The 17676-nt window shown below is 39.3% G+C and overlaps 1 protein-coding gene across 8 annotated transcripts in view; it reads right to left on the reverse strand.

The window, feature by feature from the left end:
- Rdl (Resistant to dieldrin) overlaps window positions 1–16574 on the reverse strand; it is a 377476-nt gene extending 360902 nt beyond the window's left edge. For 5 of the 8 annotated variants that reach the window (XM_083126520.1, XM_083126521.1, XM_083126517.1 and 2 more), the window contains exon 1: window positions 15942–16574. In XM_083126520.1, the coding sequence (XP_082982646.1) occupies window positions 15942–16048 (107 nt within the window). In that variant the 5' untranslated portion in view covers window positions 16049–16574. The remainder of the gene's footprint in view (window positions 1–15941) is intronic. The other 3 variants (XM_083126516.1, XM_083126518.1, XM_083126514.1) reach the window with 1 other exon arrangement.
- Between the last annotated feature and the right edge of the window lie 1102 nt (window positions 16575–17676).

The raw sequence follows: 17676 nt of genomic DNA on the forward strand, positions 1-17676 counted from the left end.
CGCGATTAGCCAAAAGTGGCAGAAAGCGGCTTAAAATAACCTAATCCAATAAGTCAATCAACTAGTGTCCTTTCATCGATTTCATGGAATGGTGGCTAGTCAAATGACAATCTCTCTTCCACGCAATATATCCTGGATGGTGTTCTTTATACTGTGCACGCACATTTGTGATTGTACCTTCATGCATTTCGTCTAATAATAATGATTCAGCGCAAAGTAATAAAAAAGCACAAATCTGTAGAACCCACATGCACACACTGCGGTTCGTTTCCAGTTGTGTGATTGCGTGGTTTTCAGTTTGGATTCATGAAAAATGAGTGACGCTCGGAAAAAGTTCAATACAGGAAATTGGCGGGAGACAAGGCTATAAAAAGAACAGAGGTTGTGAGAGAAACTGAAACAAATTGATATACTGTTTAAAAAATGAACAGAGCCAGTTTTTCTGGCGTGAATGTAGATATAGGGTCGTAATGGAGGAGAAAACTACCATCTCTAACGAGGCTCTGGCGTCCCGACTCGCAGTCAGTATAATTCTCGTGGGACTTGTGTAGTGATTTGTTAATTTGTGTTTGTCAATTCATCCACTTCATCTCATTACAATTCGTACTCGTTTTTGCGATTACTCAAAAGCGAAGTAAAATAAAACAAACCAATCAATCAATTTGGAAACATGAAGAAATCAAAACATTTTCTAAAATTTTCTGTGTCGAATAAATTTTCCAAGAGTGCAAAAGATGTTCGTTGCCTTTGATTCTATCATTCCATAATGACCCTATCTCAAGTTGAACAATGCGAGATAAACATTGTGTAAATATGAAAGATATGAATGGCAATTATTCTTGCTTGTATTGTTTTCAGGTAGAACGGTTTGTAAACAATACTGCCTAGCAGTGATTTCAATTTACGCCAATGATCTTGGTTTTTGAACAAGAGAGCAAAGCTGTAAAGAAATTTGAACGAGATAGATAATTCTGAGGAACTGTAAGTAATTTTCCATACTTTAAATACCCTTAGGGATAATATTTATTTGCATTTTTAAAATTTCTTATTTGACACCACCTTCATAATATTGAGTCTGAAATTCGGACTCAAGACCACTAAATGACCACATCACGAAGTCTTTTATCACATTGCAAGGGTGTTTTTTTTAAAGAAAAAAACTTCCCTCGTTCGTGCTTTAAAGGTCAAAATTATGGATAGGTTTATCGTATATCTAATGTATGCACACGCAGGCAAATTGGGACTCGATGTCGAATTTAAAATGGCCTCCAAACCACTATTTCTCTCCAAAAGATGGCAAAGTTAACCACTTCACTATCGCGAAAGTCAGTTAAACGCAACTTTTTAAAGAAGTTTTCTGTGCATTTAAATCAGCAGATATAATAATAATAACAATCAGTGGCGGCGACTAGGGGAACGTAGGGGAGCAGTTGCCCTTCCCCCACTTTTTGCAACATGGTCTTCTAATGCTATGCCTTGTCCACTAAGAGAAAGGAAACTGTCTTTGCCCCCCCCCCCCCCCGTTTTGGCATCCAATCGCAGTAACTGATAACAACAACAATAATAATAAGTAGCCTTTATTGGAGAGGGTCATATTCGGTCTCGAGGGACTCTTTAACAATAAATGTTTTGTCAATGCCAATTAAGAGAATGCAAAGTAGGAAAAACCGGTTATATGTAAAGTTAATATAAACAAGTTTTTGATATTTTGTTGATATTTGAATACATATACAATTTATGCCATGTTGTATAGATTGTGTATTTACACACAAACACCCACATGTACATTTGCGTAGTTGCCACCTACTCGCCGTTTGGGTGGTGGACAGCTCTCACAAAGTAAGAGAAGTATGACACACAGCTACTAAGGTAGCCTATAGCTCCTTACTACTGCGCAGCATGTCTTGAAAAGGGTTCACCAGCAAAGATACAGTTCGTCATCTATAATTGTGAATGATGAATGACATAAGAACATTAGCTGTGAAAAGTCGATATTAAAACCATGAGTATGAAATAGTTATTGTCAAGCAATAGCTCCTAGATATCACACTGCAAGATTTTAAGAATTGCAAGCGATTAGAAACCTTGCAGCTTTGCGAGAAGATAATGTTTGTGTTTCTTGTTCTGCATCGTTTATGGCAATCAACGAATCACAAGAAGGTTAGAGGATACCATTCCCTGCTCGCTGTCACTGTACATGATTCCCGTTAAGTTTTATTGTGCACATAGATCGACTGTCAGTTCTTCCGCCCAACCACATGTTCATGTCTCCTCGAATATGTATGAAGTTTCTAAAGATAGCTGACAGCGCCAGAAATGGATGCGCCATGCGCCTACCATTGTCGACCATCTGGATTTAGCTGGCCAAGGAACACCGTCGCCACCCTCGTGTGGAAGGGGCAAGAGGGGAAACTCCCTGTCACACCGGAGCAGTTCCGATGCAGCATTGTCGGCGTTCCGGCTGCCCGGAACTCGGCGTTGTGCATGCCCGGAGGATACTGCGGCTTCCGGAAGACGCAGTTCTGCGACCTCCTCGACCGCACCCTCTGGAGGAGGGAGGGAGGTAAATAGCAACGGTTCCTGTCCCCACGTGTGAAGAAAAGCATTTTCTCTAGCTCTGGATGGAAATTGTGACTGACCCAAAGATGTTCGTTTATCTAATTTATTATTTATTGTTTAATTTTGTGTTTAATACGCACGATCGTGATATTTGTGTTATTAATTTCTATTTTGTTATATTCGCAAAACGTTGTCTTGAAATAATACGATGTATAATTAATTATGATCACATTATTGATAATGTAAAATTACAATGCATAAATTTGTATATACATTTTGAGCATAAGAACAAAAAAGGAACAAATGATGAATGTGACTACAATGGCGGCGATTGGGTTCCAAAACTGGAGAGCGAGGTACCAAAATTGGGTGGGGTGGGGGCAAGGACAGTTTACTTTTCCTTGGTAGATAAGGTTTAGCATAGTACGGGGGCAAAAGTGGCTAGACGTGGAGGCGCTACTGCCCCCCTCGCCCTCCCTAATCACTGCCACTGAGTGACTAGTATATGGAAATTTTTATAGTGACGTCAGAGTTTTCATTGAATTTATCAGACTGTAAGCAGATTTGGATAAAGGGAAATACTAGGATGTTTTGTTGAAGTTTAAGCCAAAAGGCTTGTTTCAAAATCAATTTTTAAACTCGAATTACAGTACCCTAAGTAAGACTCGGAAGTTAATGGCTTAAATCTCTCAAAAATTATTTATAAAATGACTTAATTAAAAAGAGATCTATACAATTACCTCAAATCGAACATATATAAAACCCCAATCCCACCACTCACTCACTGACGTAAATGATTTCCATGAAAAAAATGCTCCCATTAGGAACCCTACGAAATTGTCGCAAACGCCGACACAATTTTAATAATCGCTCACTTACACTCCCCTTTTAAGGGTGAAAATGAACTTTTTGACGTCCGTTTCCGGGGGATAGAAATCCTATATTTTTTTCACATACTTAATCTTCGACATCAACAACAATAATGCAGATGATTCAATTCAAAGTTAAAAAACGTGCATCAAACAAGAGAGCATCTACTTAGGAAGAAAATTCAGTTCACAGATTAAATAAAGAGTTACATACAACTTAGTACTCAAAATACAAAAATGGCTACATCACTGAAATGTTTAGAGATGTAACAATATTGTGTGTTTGTCATTGACAATGAAAACGGACATTGTTGCTATGGAATCTTTTATAATATCACGTGGAAACTTACACCCATTACTTGATCCAAGGTTAATGGGTATTAGAACTGACAAATATTGGCCTTTCCGGTTTTATCCACTGTGAATTTTGCAGTTCCAGCTAGTGCCTGCGGGAATGCTGTAACCGTGGACTGAATAGACCTCCTCTGGATCTGTAGCAACTTTGTGTGTTCCTCTTGTAAACATTGTGGTAGCGAGAGTTACGTCCGTTTCCTTGGATACCTGGGCAACGTGAAATCATGATCGCCCTTTCGCACAAGAGTACATAATGCGATATCGATACGTTTACTAACATGTACTGGGTTAACGTATGTGGGGAGAACATGGAAATGTTTGTTATTTTATGTTACTTTTTATCCCTCTAGGTTAATCAGAACTATAAGAATGAATGGTGAAAAATATGAACAAATAACTGCTTTACCCAGGATTCCAAGAAAACCCATCTAACTAACTCTCTAGCCTTCTTATACCGGAAGGTTTATGGCTGCAGCAACACAAGCCTTCCATCTGTCCCTATCCTGGGCAACATCAATCCAATCTTCTCCATCCTTACCGATTTCCCTTAGGTCCATCTCAACGTTATCCCTCCATCTCCGTCTTGGCCTTCCTACAGGTCTCTTACCATCAGGGAAAGTTGAGTGTCAGAAAAAAAAACTTTTGCTCTTGATATTATATTTTTGTTGTTGTAATTTTGTTATTTAGCATCGCGTGTCTTCCACTTTCGGTTAATCGCGACGATTGGGATGTGAAGACACTGATGAAGGGACACTCGCAAAGAACACCCATTCCCAGTCCGGGATTCGAACCCGGGACTTCTGACATTGTAGCACGTTGTGCTTTAGCTCTTGAAAACTAACTGAAATTCCTACACCATGTCCTGAAAAGCAACCGTGCATCGTGTTTTGAATTTTACCATTATCTGACCGACAGGAATATCAATTATTGGAATTTTGGGATGTGTTTTAACAGTTTCATAACTACGAAAATTTCTCCATGGGAAATATTGTGGCTTTACCATCCCATCATAGGCAGCAGCATCTCTCAAAAGCATCTCTACTGGAGCAGCTATTTTTGAGAAGCGACGTCGACATTTTCACATTCCGAGCACCGTAAAGAGCTGGGGTAATTTTTTTCCACAGCGCATCGCATACCTGAAAAAAAAAAGGGTCGAATTTGTCTTGCGGGTTTGTCCCAAAATGAAGAGAAGGGACGAGATAGAGGAACGCGAGGGAGCGAGGGGATGTTCCTCTTGCATTTTATTCCCCCCGGAACTTTTGGCCGTAGCTGGCTTGAAAAAGTACCGAGTTTTTTATAAATGGGTTTTGGCTTACGTAAAAGTGGCTGAAAATGTAGTAGTACGAGATAAAAAGACAATGGAAGGAGAAGAACAGGAAGATAAATAGCGTGGGAAATGACATACGAACGAAACGGCAGAGGGAGGAGAAAGCGGAGGAGAAGATAAGTTATGAATCAAAATTGTTAATGAATGTTGGCAGTCGTGGCTCTGCCCCTTTCTCTGCTTGGTTTATGGAGTTGACGATGATCGCCAGTGAGGGTCGAGGGAACACCGATTAAGCGAGAATTAGGAATTGTCGTACTTGTTCCTACGAGACTCTTCCACTCTCACTTAATCCATTTGACTATTCCTGCTCATAGCAGCTTTATTTACACTCGGTTCTGCTCGTTGATGTTTCTTTCTCTTAATTTAATGTGTGTGTGTGTGTTTTTTTTTTTAGCTGAAACTGAAAACATTTGTACGTGTAATATTTTGATGCAATTACTTAATTATTAAAAATCTCTTCCACCATGCCAATGACATATTGCCCATGCTAATGGCATGTTGTCTATACTAATGACAAACCAGCCATCTTTGATTTTTCTCTTTAGAATGCTGTGTTGAATTACCTCCAGTTTTGGGCTTATGGTTTCAATTAAACAAGTAAATTTTAATTTTATTATTAGTCTTCTACATTGATTAATTGATTGAGTTGATATTCTAAGTCCAATTTATGCACAGTAAGGCTAATCAGGACTGGACCTACAGTTTAAACTGGGATCCGAATGACCATGTGCCTCCACCGGGTATCAAACCCGAGACCCCTTGATTACAAGGGGCGATGACGCTACCACTACGATTAGTCTGCTGAATTATACTTAGCCCATGGTAATGATAACATGTTAATTCCTCCAAAACACATGGTCACTAACTGTAGCTTGAAATAGTGTTGCCATACGTACTATTACTCTAAAGAAAAAAATAATGTCCCTGTTTCCCAAAACAAATTTTGATTTTCCCAAATTAAAAATTGACCATGCTGATGACATAGAATCTAGGGGACAAAGTTGATTAGTATCCCAATTCTATTGCATTGTTGAGTACTTTTCCTTTTCATGGTACGTTTCATTGTATTACGAATTATAAGGGCCTCCCCGATGACGCAGTGCTAGCGTCGTCGCCTTGTAATCAAGGGGTCCCGGGTTCGATACCCGGTAGGGAACATGGCACAGTGGTTCGGATCCCACTTTAAACCGTAGGTCCAGTCCCAATTAGCCTTCCTGTGCATAAAGTGGACTTAAAATACCAACTCAAACCAAACCAAACGAATTATAAGATATTTTAGAATTACTTCACAAGCTTAGAAACAATTGTTACACCACTGTTGTTTTAAATTGCCTTATAATCGTAAAATCACCCCTGCATCATTTACACTTAATCCTGTTCATGGTTGCTATGTTTACACTTACTTGTGCTCCTGGTTGCTTCTTTTGCACTTTATTCAGTTCGGGGTTGTTCCTGTTGCATTGGATCCTGCTTTCTGTTCTACGTTTGCACTTTATCATGTTAGAGACTATTCGTTTTGCACTTGAGCCTGTTCATGGCAGTTCTTTATGTACGTATTCCTGTTTGTTGATGCTCCTTTTGCACTTAATCATGTTAGTTGCTATTTTCTTTGCACTTAATTCTTTTCATGGTTGCTTTGTTTACACTTAATCCTGCTCATGGTTGCTTCTTTTGCACTTAGTTCAGTTCGAGGTTGTTCCTCTTGCATTGAATCCTGCTTCCTGGGTTGCGTTTGCACTTAATCATGTTAGTGACTACTTTGCACTTGAATGTTTTCGTGGCAGTTCTTTTACCACATGTTCCTGTAGCTGTTGCTTTTGAACTTAATCATGTTAGTTGGTATTCTCCTTGCACTTAATCCTGTTCATGGTTGCTTTGTTTACACTTAATTCTGCTCCTGGTTGCTTCTTTTGCACTTAATTCATTTCGAGGTTGTTCCTCTTACATTGAATCCTGCTTGCTGTTTTGCGTTTGCACTTAATCATGTTAGTGACTACTCTCTTTGCACTTGAACTTGTTCGTGGCAGTTCTTTTTGCACATATTCCTGTTTGTTGCTGTTCCCTTTGCACTTAATCCTGTTCGTGACGTTTCCTTTCGCACAGTATCCCTTACTCAAGGACAACCCACGTGATTAAATCAGTCCTTGAAAACATCAGATAACAATACAACATGTGTATATAAAGTATTAATCAAACATTATAGGGACCAACTACCCTTCTCCAGTCCCTTGAAAGATTAAACAAGGATCATTGCGATGACGTCATCGAGCAATGTACCATGGCGGGACGTGGGTTGGGTTGAAGGAAGGGAGGATGGTGGGTCTTAAATAATGTAAAACCTGAAAGCTTACTCACTTTACACAACCGACTCCTTGACATCTAGACAAAATCGCCCTTGGAGAGCCTGTTGCCTTTGCTTTTGAAATCGCAACAACACCACTTGAACACGTACACCCACCGTTGACTCCCGTCATCGATTTAACGAGGTTTAACGAGGCGGCGTCTGTCTTTTTTTACGTGTCACGTCTCGTCCGCGTCGACGTCTTTTGTGGCCTATTTGCAAACAACGCCGCCGCCTGTCAATGCTCGCTTATGTAACCAATGGTGCATTCGCCCTCCGGTGTCAGTTCCTGCATCCGGTATCCTTGAACCATTTTTCATCGTCTGATGCTCTTGCCCCAATGCACGTATTTCGTATTTTTGTTACATTGCATTGCGTTTCTTCCACTTCTTGGCTAATCGCGACGATGAGGATGATATGATTAGATGAAAGTTTGTAAAGAACACCCATATGGAACACACATGCCAAAGGCGGGGACTCGAACAAGGAAACTTAGGTGGTGACATTGAAAGTTCACTACTTAACTCGCTCGGTTGCTTATCTCTTGATATTTGTACAACACAAACGAAAGCTACCTCTCTTCGGAACTTTGACACTACTTAGATCCGGCTCTGTTGGTGTTTTCCAGAATTCACAACCGTGCATCAGATTGCTGAACCAGAAATGACGTAGAAATCGGTGAAGTCTGGAAAGCGTCTTGGTAAAACAAATGAAGACTATATTTCTAAAAACATATGAATATTTTAGCGTTTTTTCTCTTTAGAAAATCAAGTATAATGACGAAATTTAAAGATATATTACATGAATAGCACACTTTCTCATATCTCGATTTCTCATTTCAGTAGTACACGTTCATTACAAATAAAATGGATGTTCTTTGCAAAAATAGCTAAGATGACATATGGTACTTTTCTGCCCGTTGCACTAGAACATAACGTATTCTTTTGTGTGCATTTTCTTGAATGTATAGATAATCCTATTCCGTCAGCGCCGTTTGACAAAGTAGATCACGTTTGTACGTAACATAGTTTAACGTATTCTAATATTTGTTGTGTTACGTCACTTATATAAATACCTCTCTATGTTGCATCCTGCATTCGATCCTATGGTGCTTGGTTTCGTAGACCTAACCCCTTCGCCACGTAGCTGGCTATGAAAACTTTTGTTTGCTCAGCGGGAAGAGGTATGGAGGTGCCGCTGTTTACATCTCCACAATGTTATATCCTCCACCTTAAGATATCACCTCGTGTACCAACACACAACAATATCATCAAATCAGTATGTTACTTTACAACACATCTACACAGACAATAAACATTTTAGAGATTGTCTAAAGATAGTCTTGTCATAATAGCAACTGCACAATGACAGGTACTACAAAGATACCGAGAGGGTTTTAGATTGCAAGCACTGGAGACTGAATTGAGTTTTTGCCATAGAATTTGAGAGAATAAACTATGTAAATGATTGGGTTTTAATGAATTTTACTTTCTGCCACGTTTGCTCAGATTCACATAGTATGGGGGACGTTTTAAGAATGTTATTCCACATATCGTTCAGTTTTTCTACCTTTTGTTTGGAGAAAATGGCAACGATGGATTGATTGACAGATTTGCTTTGTTGTTACTTCGCTTTTCTGCCACGTTTTGCATAGTTGCGAAGATGAGGATGAATGATGATATGATAAGTTAAATTTGATGAAAGAACAATCACAAACCCACATGAACAGCATAAAACACAAGCCTAAAAATATTATATTGGCTGAGAGTCCAGACGCTAGGTCCTTGTTAATCTTCAAGAATGAGATCCAGAGTGTACTATGTGGAAGAGATTCTGACGACACATTTGGGTGTCGTCAGAAAGGATCATCTCTTACTCCCCGCAAAAACAAATATAAATAAACTAATAAATATAGCTAAATAAAATATAAAAATAAAAATAATAAAATATGAAAAATAAAAATATATAAATAAATTCAGTGACAAATATTTTCAACTTGCTTTTCTAACTTCTTTATTTTTCAACCTTAGGGAAAAGGAGTGACTTGTAAAACAAGCTCAATATTTTGAAATTTATATATCTTGTTATTTTTGCGATTTTTTTCCGAAAGACATGGGGTAATTTACGTTTTTGGTTTTAACAGAAACAAAATTCCACAAAAGACTGGTTGTAATATTTATATCGTGCAAAAACCTGTGAAAATATAATGATTATTAACCGTCACATCGCACTTCTCGTAAACTAAGCGCTAAAGATGATTTTCATATAGGCGTCTGCAATGCTTATTTTTTACTAATCGACAACAGCAGAATATTTGTTTTCGTCGGGAAATGAAATTATTTCCTTTATAAAGGTTATCGCCAAAACCTGGCGACAGAAACAGACTTCCACAAAAATTGGCAATACTTTGCCGTTACAGCAACCGAAAATAAAATCCGATAACACGTTACTGAAATTATTGCGACATTTATAACGACCACCCGAGAGCTTCACATAAGAACTATATTGTACTTTCAAAACATTCCCTAAGACCTCAAGGCAGAGAGTTTTCTAGAAAAGCATTTGTTTTCTTACATTCTGGAAAACCAATCCGAGAGCATCAAGAAGATTTTCTGGTACATTCACTTTTGAGTGGCGAAACGATTGAAGAAAATGTTTCTTGATCCTTCACTTAACACGCAATCTCCAAGAACACTTGTACTTGAAAGTGCTTCTTCAAGGCGCGCGGTGAAAACAAAAATTCGCGTCTGGCGCATGTATGCATAGGAAATATAGCTTGGATAACACAAACAAAGCATGCAAAAATGTTTAAGTGACAGATAACGTGACGAATCTCGGGTTATCGCTACTTTCGAAATAAAGTGGAAAACAAAATATTTTGTTCCTTATGAGGGGTGTCTCAGAAATATTTTCGTTTTTGAATCCGCCCTCTGGGACAATTCGCACATTACGGAGAAATGAAATTGATCGCAAATGCTTGGCAACATTGTTAGCCTAATATTTAGTTGGCATGGAGCGCTTTTTGTGATCATGCGTTTTATAAAAATAATGATTCTTATGTTGTTGTGCGTCGATTGTACCGGCATCATTATAACCTGGCAGGAATGAGAGACGTCCCAAGCGCAAATGTAATTAAATATTGGGTGAGAAAGTTTGAAAACACTGGAAGCACTATGACGAGTAAAATGCCAGGACGTCCAAGGTCATAAAGATTGAACAGGAACGTTGACCGTGTGCGCCGTTGACCCTTATTTTGTTGAAGATGATCATGACAATGCTCAAACTGTAACTTCTGAGCGCTACTGCCAAATGATTAAGACTTTTTTAACTTTTGAAATTCAGAACCATGATGGCTACAACAGAAACACTTTGTTCCAGCCACTTCTCACGTCACCAATGATTCACTGAATGCTCTTCATCAGTTATTCCCAGGAAGAGTCATCAGTCGCAGAGGGGACATGAACTGGCCACCGAGAAGTCCCGATTTGAAACCAGCAGATTTTTTCTTATGGGGTTACCTTAAGAGTAAGGTATACACCCAAATGCAACAAAATTTGAGAGAATTGAAGCAAGGCATGACAGATGAAATCAATGCTATTCCTCGTGCGATGATTCGGCGAGTGATGGAAAACTTTAGTTCAAGAATAACTGAATGTGAAAATATGAACGGTCACCATTTGTCCAATACTCTTTTCCACAAATAAAAATTTAATGTTTAAGCTTTCTTTTGGTAATAAATTTATCTTTATACAAAAAATTTAAGTATTTATTATAATAAAGGTAAAGGTAAAGTGTTCCCCTGTGCTTAGCACCACGCCATGAAGGCGTATAGGGGGTGTGGGGGTAACGCCCCACACTTTCTTGATCCGGTCGTGAGTGGGGGTGATGTGATCAGCATCACGCCCCTGACCGCCTTTACCCCCCCAGGGTTTCCCCCAGGTACCCATGTTATTCGACGCTGGGTAGGCGCCGGGGCCGCTTCCACCGTTAGAAAAGTTCCCGGATTTGAACAAGTATTTATTATAATAGTTATTAAAACTAAAATATTTCTAAGACACCCTTTATGTACAGTCACGGATATTTCTGGGTTATAACGACTCAATAGAATCGTTACAGGAAAGAAGTGTCCATGACTGTATCGTAATTCTAGACATTGTCTTATAAGCTAAATCCAATTGTTGATCAAGCCTTCTTTTTAAAAATAAAACCAGTATTATACAAATATTGCGGACAATGGGAATGGAGAAATATAAACTGTTAAGTCACAAGTCTAAACGTGTTTCGTTCAAAATTACAAGTGCTAAATTTACATAGATATTCTATACATGCGAATTTGTTGGAATTTGGAAATTTCTTGTAATTTGCTTTTTTGTATACTTTTGTGGGTGAAGTGAACAGCTTTATGGTGGTCTTATAAGCCTTTATGTTTCCTTTATTAACATATACATTGAAGTCAATGTTGTGCTGACAAATAACCATTGAGTCCCGGAAGTTCCTATAATATTACTGAGAGGCTAAAATGTGTAATTTCAGAATTTTTCATACAAAAAATAGTTGCTTTGTTTTAGTTACTCTTATGTATCCAAATGAGACACTTCGGCGTCTTGGGCATGCTCATGTTCAACATTTTCATGGAATTATTGAGTCGCAAGCTGAAATTCCTGCAACTTAAAAAGCAATCTTGTTTGTCATTTTCACGGATATTTGAGTTGTCTAAAAGTCTTAATAACGTTTAGATTTAATAATTCTGTGAAAACACCATGCACTTGCCTATACTTATATGACACAATATACTATGTACACGTCTAAATAACGTAATTTTTCAACTTATGTACTGCGCAGTGAGAGACGTAATGTGTGTGACAGAAGAGTACCGTCAGGAATTTTCGACACTATAAAATCATTAGAAACACACCCTTAAATTCTTAATTTATATTATTTTTAGCGGAAAACCCACGTAATGGAAACCTTTAAGAGGTAATACACGATGCAAGGTTGTTTTTTAGCTTAGGGTTGAAGTTATAAAATTTTCAGTGCATTTTTCAGTCACACTCTAAAAAGGGCAATTTTCTTCCAACTGTAAATATTTTATCATACTGAATGAGCTAAGGTATTGAACAACTTGAGGTGACAATTTTCAGAATAATCGTAGGGAATATAAGAAACAAGGTTACGTAGATCGTAACTTTTCACTTAAGAAACTGACACCAGAAGTTTTTGTATTGAGTTTACGTTCATCGTCCGTTATAGTGGCGAACAATGCTTTTCAGAGTGGAGGTAGCGGAAGCAAGTACCCGCCCACCTAATACCCATATATAAAAAATAACTATTACGTAATATTTCTGCTATTCACTGGAATAGACACCTCAGTGGCGAGTACATTGAGTGACAGAAGTAGACACGCTACCAGACAGAAGTAACGCACACTACTTCTGGGTGCGTTCGCCACTGTTCCACGATCTACCAATTCTATATTGACTCACTGTTTGAACATATTTTCTCCCAACAGAACGTGCACACAACGCTACATCGTGAATAGTAAGAAGTTGAAAATCACTGCTGATTACTTTCATATTTTGGTTGGATTTTCTATTATATTTTCCACACACGAAAACATACTAACATAAGACATATGCTTGTCTTAAATATACACCTGAAATTAAAAAAAAAATCTACAAAACATTACTTGATTCTGTGACACGATATGGAGGCAGCGCATATTGGAATTCGAGCATCAGTCTTTGCAGAGACCCTTTGAATATTTTCAAATGCATTAATGAAGTTATGGGAAGTATATTACCTTTAAATAAACCTTAATAATATTTAATAGCGTTTTAAAAAGAGATTCGTAAAAATTCGAAACACAGTTTGTAGGAGAAAAAAATAGCATTGTGGAGATCTCTTCACAGTTAACCCATATTTCACTGCACTTCAATATCATGAACAACTTTCAGTACTTCATCTGCTTTAGTTTCGAAGCTAGGGAGCGAGGTAAGAAACAATTTTCATACAAATCCCACCCCAGTTCCAGGGACCAGCTGTGTTTTCATACCACCCACTCTATCTCGCTGCTGACGTCAGATTTCCTGTCTCAAGGTATGATCGCTGTGCAGGTGGTCTAACTCTTTGCTACCTGTGCAACAGCTCCTTCCCAGGCCCTGTTTCGGCAGGTAAAAAAAAAATATATATATATATTCGCATTTCGTCTCTCGCGGGGAACGAGATGATGGTCCGCCATGAGCGCTCTTGCAGACCCCGTGACACCCGATTTCGATCTCGGCTCCACCCAACGCTGCAAAACGTTACGCCACTTCCCCCCCCCCCTCCCTTGAAACGTTTCAGCAGACAACGAGAGGATATTTACGGATTTCACTATCGGGGTTTTAAAAGTTGAGATGGGTTGCTTTATTTTGGATTTTAAGTGAATATTTTGCGTGGCATATGTTCATACGTCGAAGTTGTTTCAAATAGAGGTTCATAGGTCATAGTTCCAATGAAAGACATGTGGTCAGCATCAACCACCTGTACTATAGAAAATGTCTAGGTGTACAGTGACCCACTAGAATGGCTATTTGTTACTTACAAGCTACGGTATCGATTTTAACCCTGCAGGTTCAGATTATTAATAGTAACGATTTTTTTTGCACTGTAAAAGAGTTTGGTGCAGAGTAGCACCAGGTGGGATCTAAGACATTGTGAAACAGAGCACTTCCTTTGGTGTTGGAATGGTTCAGCATCATCTTTGGTGTCTTGTTACACCCTTTGGTAACCAATGTAGATACCTTGAACACTCGAATACGTGTTGTGTTTCACCATTCATTGTGGATACTAAGCTGCATAATTTTTGGAGTGTAGATTTAATTTCCACAGGTATGTGATCTCAAGTATTTGACCATTTGTCATTGTTGTCCAACCAGTATTTCGTTCGTCCTTTCGCACTGTGTACCTAATATCCGAAAATATATATATATTTTTTGTTATACAGTGGATATGTTATCTGTTGATAAGTAAAAAATTACATTCCAAGGATTACAAGATATGTAAGTTTGTAATCCACGTAAACTATCTTGTTTACCAGTACTCTTATTATTACAACGGGTAAATATGAACATATTTTATATGTGCATTACTGACCCAGTTTTTAAACTTCATTTCCTCTCTCTCTCTTTTTAAGTGGTCCAGTATCTACCCTAATAGTGAATACCTTACAGAGTTAGTTAGTTTGCTATACCGAGCAGCCTAGCTATGTATCTATTTTGGGTGGAGCAGGAAAAGATGAAGTCATCCTTTCGCTCTCTTTTATCCCCAACGGGTCATCGCCATCAACCTAGGTTTGCTCAATTGCGATGGCTTCCAGGTTAGGTAACACGAATTCGCTCCCTCCCCGCCCAGCCTCTGACGGGTGTGTCAGTCGGTGGGACATTTGTGAAAAGGTAAATATTGCTGAAAATACGGACATCTTTGTAAATATATTGTACAGAGTCAACAATGATACAGGGTATTCATATATATGGAGGGTTTGCTCATCTCAACATTCTCAATAAATACGTTTATATCCTTTTGGATATGAACGACACACACTGGACAAAGTAATGATGTTTGCTTTTTTCAAAATAGATCGATCAATGAACACACAGTGTACACGTTCGTATGCGTTTTCTTCTCTGCACTTCAACAGGATGTGTGTACGAATGTTTTTTCTTCGATTTCTTTACACTGTTAATAAAAAAAATGCATTATGATTGAAATCTGAATATATATTATTGTTATTGTAAATGTGTTAATGAGAGCGCTTCGTAGATTTCCCCTATGGAAATTCAAAATCACCAATTATGAGTCACAGGTCTTAAAATTGAGAGCTGAGAACATGTTATAAATATCAGTTTTGCAAGGAGAAGGATACGACTTGAACTCACTGACAGGTACATATATGTAATGCACATAAAGTAACCTACGTCAGTTATTCAGGCAACCAAGAATCACCATATGATTGTGATTTTAAATCTCGGATTTACATTTCCAGAGAGACAAAATAGCTGCGTAAGGAAGAAACTTAGACAAGCATCGTTGTAGTAATTTCAAATCGATTTCAAGAAAGTGGTAGCCTATTCCTTTGCTCTGCAGTTATTTCGCGGGAGGGAGGAGGTGGGGGGGGGGGTTAACCTACTTTTTCATGCTCTCGCAGGCAGCATGATTTTGGACACTTTCCGAAACTGACAAAACCACAAAAGTAAACATTCTGCAGCGAGTAGACCGGTTGTAAAGGGAACATTTCTCTTTTATGTGCGAAGTGAAAGTAACGTCTGGCTGTAGATCTTTCTGATTGGTGTAACATTTAAACGAACATGACACAGCTGTAAGCATGTGCACTTCTTATATTAATATATATTGTGTACTGGATATGGAGGTGTCATATTGGGGGGTAAGGCGCATGCGGGAAGAGCAAAAGATTGGCAGTAAGAAAAAAACAAAGGATTTTTATGGTACTTACGTGGCTGCCTCGACAATCCATCCCGGCCTGAATATCCTGTGATCGAAGAAAACGAATGCAATGGCTAGGAGAGCCAGGGACTGGCTGAACGGTGCTTTTTCCTTCATTGTGCTTCTCTGCTCGCTGCGGCAAGAGACGCTTGGACACAGCTCAACATGAACCAAGAGTTCCCCAAAAAAAAGAGGGTCGAACGAGGCTAAACGTTTGATTTCTCCATATTTGCTCCAAGCCTGAGGAGAAGCTCAGAAGCACTCAGATCGGAGAAAAGGGGGAAGGGTGTACGGGGTCAGGAGGGGGTTATCGTGGCGGCCTGGTGCGACCCAATCACAGCGGGATTCCTGTAGCACCCGGCATGTCTGCACCTGCCGCCTCGGTCTGTCTTTTAAGGCTGCTGGGTCCTTCGCGACACATCACAGTAGTCCTGCGGTGATCCTGTTCACTCTCTTGCTCCTTGCTCGTTCCTTTTTCCTTGTCCACGTGTTCCTGGGTTCAACTCCCGGGCTAGCTCCGTCTTAACCTTTCGCAGATGTCGTCCAACGCACGGACCATTCCTTGCTAGTTGGGCTCGGGGATGGGAGTGGACCCTTTCGTAGAGGTCGCCCGTGTAGCGCAGAGGGGCGGCGGGGAAAGACGCGGGCAGAGAGAGAGAGAGAGAGAGATAGATTTTCCAACTGTGGTGGCCCGTTCCTGCGCACACCGACGCAAGTGTATTGATCTAAGCACTCTGGCACGCAGCTCCACACAGCTACGACCGGGCTATGGGCAGTGTTGCCACACAATTTCCAAGGGGCAAAATTTCCCTATTTGGATCAATTTTTCCCTTCACCTAAAGAAAGCAAAATAAAATAAAATTAGGAATGAGTAATTTTATTGAATTGTGGTTGTTTTGAATCCACTTTATGCACAGATAGGATAATCAGAACTGGATCTACAGTTTCAAGAAGGATCCGAACCACTATGTGCCTCCACCAGGTATCGAACCTGGGACTCCTTGATTACAACGCGACGATGTTACCAATACGCTATCGGGGAGGCCCAAATAAGTAGGGCCTTAAATGTAAACAAATTCATCACATGTAAGCCTCATCGCTTCCGGGCCAGGTGTCCCAGATTTGAACCCTGCTCAGGCATGAATGTACAATTGTGTTTATTGCATCATCATTCATCCCCGTCATTGCTATTAACCGAGATGCAGAAATGCAAGGTACAGTCGTGGAAACACATACATCTCCCATAAGACTACTGTTATTAGTGCTCTTTCGAAGAAGTACTTTTTCCATGACTGTACAATAAACAAAACACTAATATAAATAGATATACGCTTATACTCAAAGGAGTAGAAATAAGAAACAACAATAAATAAATAAAAAGAAAGAACTATGGCACACTGGAACCTAATAATATCTGTTCTAATATTTAATCTGATGGCTTAAAATTTCCTAGAAATTTTGGTATGTTTCATCCAATTTCCCCTTTTTGCTTAAAATTCGATTAGAACTTCCCTTAAAAAAAGGGAAATTTCCCTTAATGTGGCAACACTGGGTATGAAATTTCCCTTCATGTTGCAACACTGGCTATGGGGCGCAGGGAGTAAAGATGGAGGATTTTCTTCGCATCTTGCCCGGCAGAGGCGCCACCGTAGGGAATCTTGACCTACAATCAACCCCCTTTATCTCCCCGCAACACGTCAACTCTCCCCTTTGTCGCGAAAGGTTGAAATACACGAGGCGTCGCT

The sequence above is a fragment of the Lepisma saccharinum genome, chromosome 8, assembly GCF_977018435.1.
Source record: "Lepisma saccharinum chromosome 8, izLepSacc3.1, whole genome shotgun sequence".
Classification (NCBI taxonomy): domain Eukaryota; kingdom Metazoa; phylum Arthropoda; class Insecta; order Zygentoma; family Lepismatidae; genus Lepisma; species Lepisma saccharinum.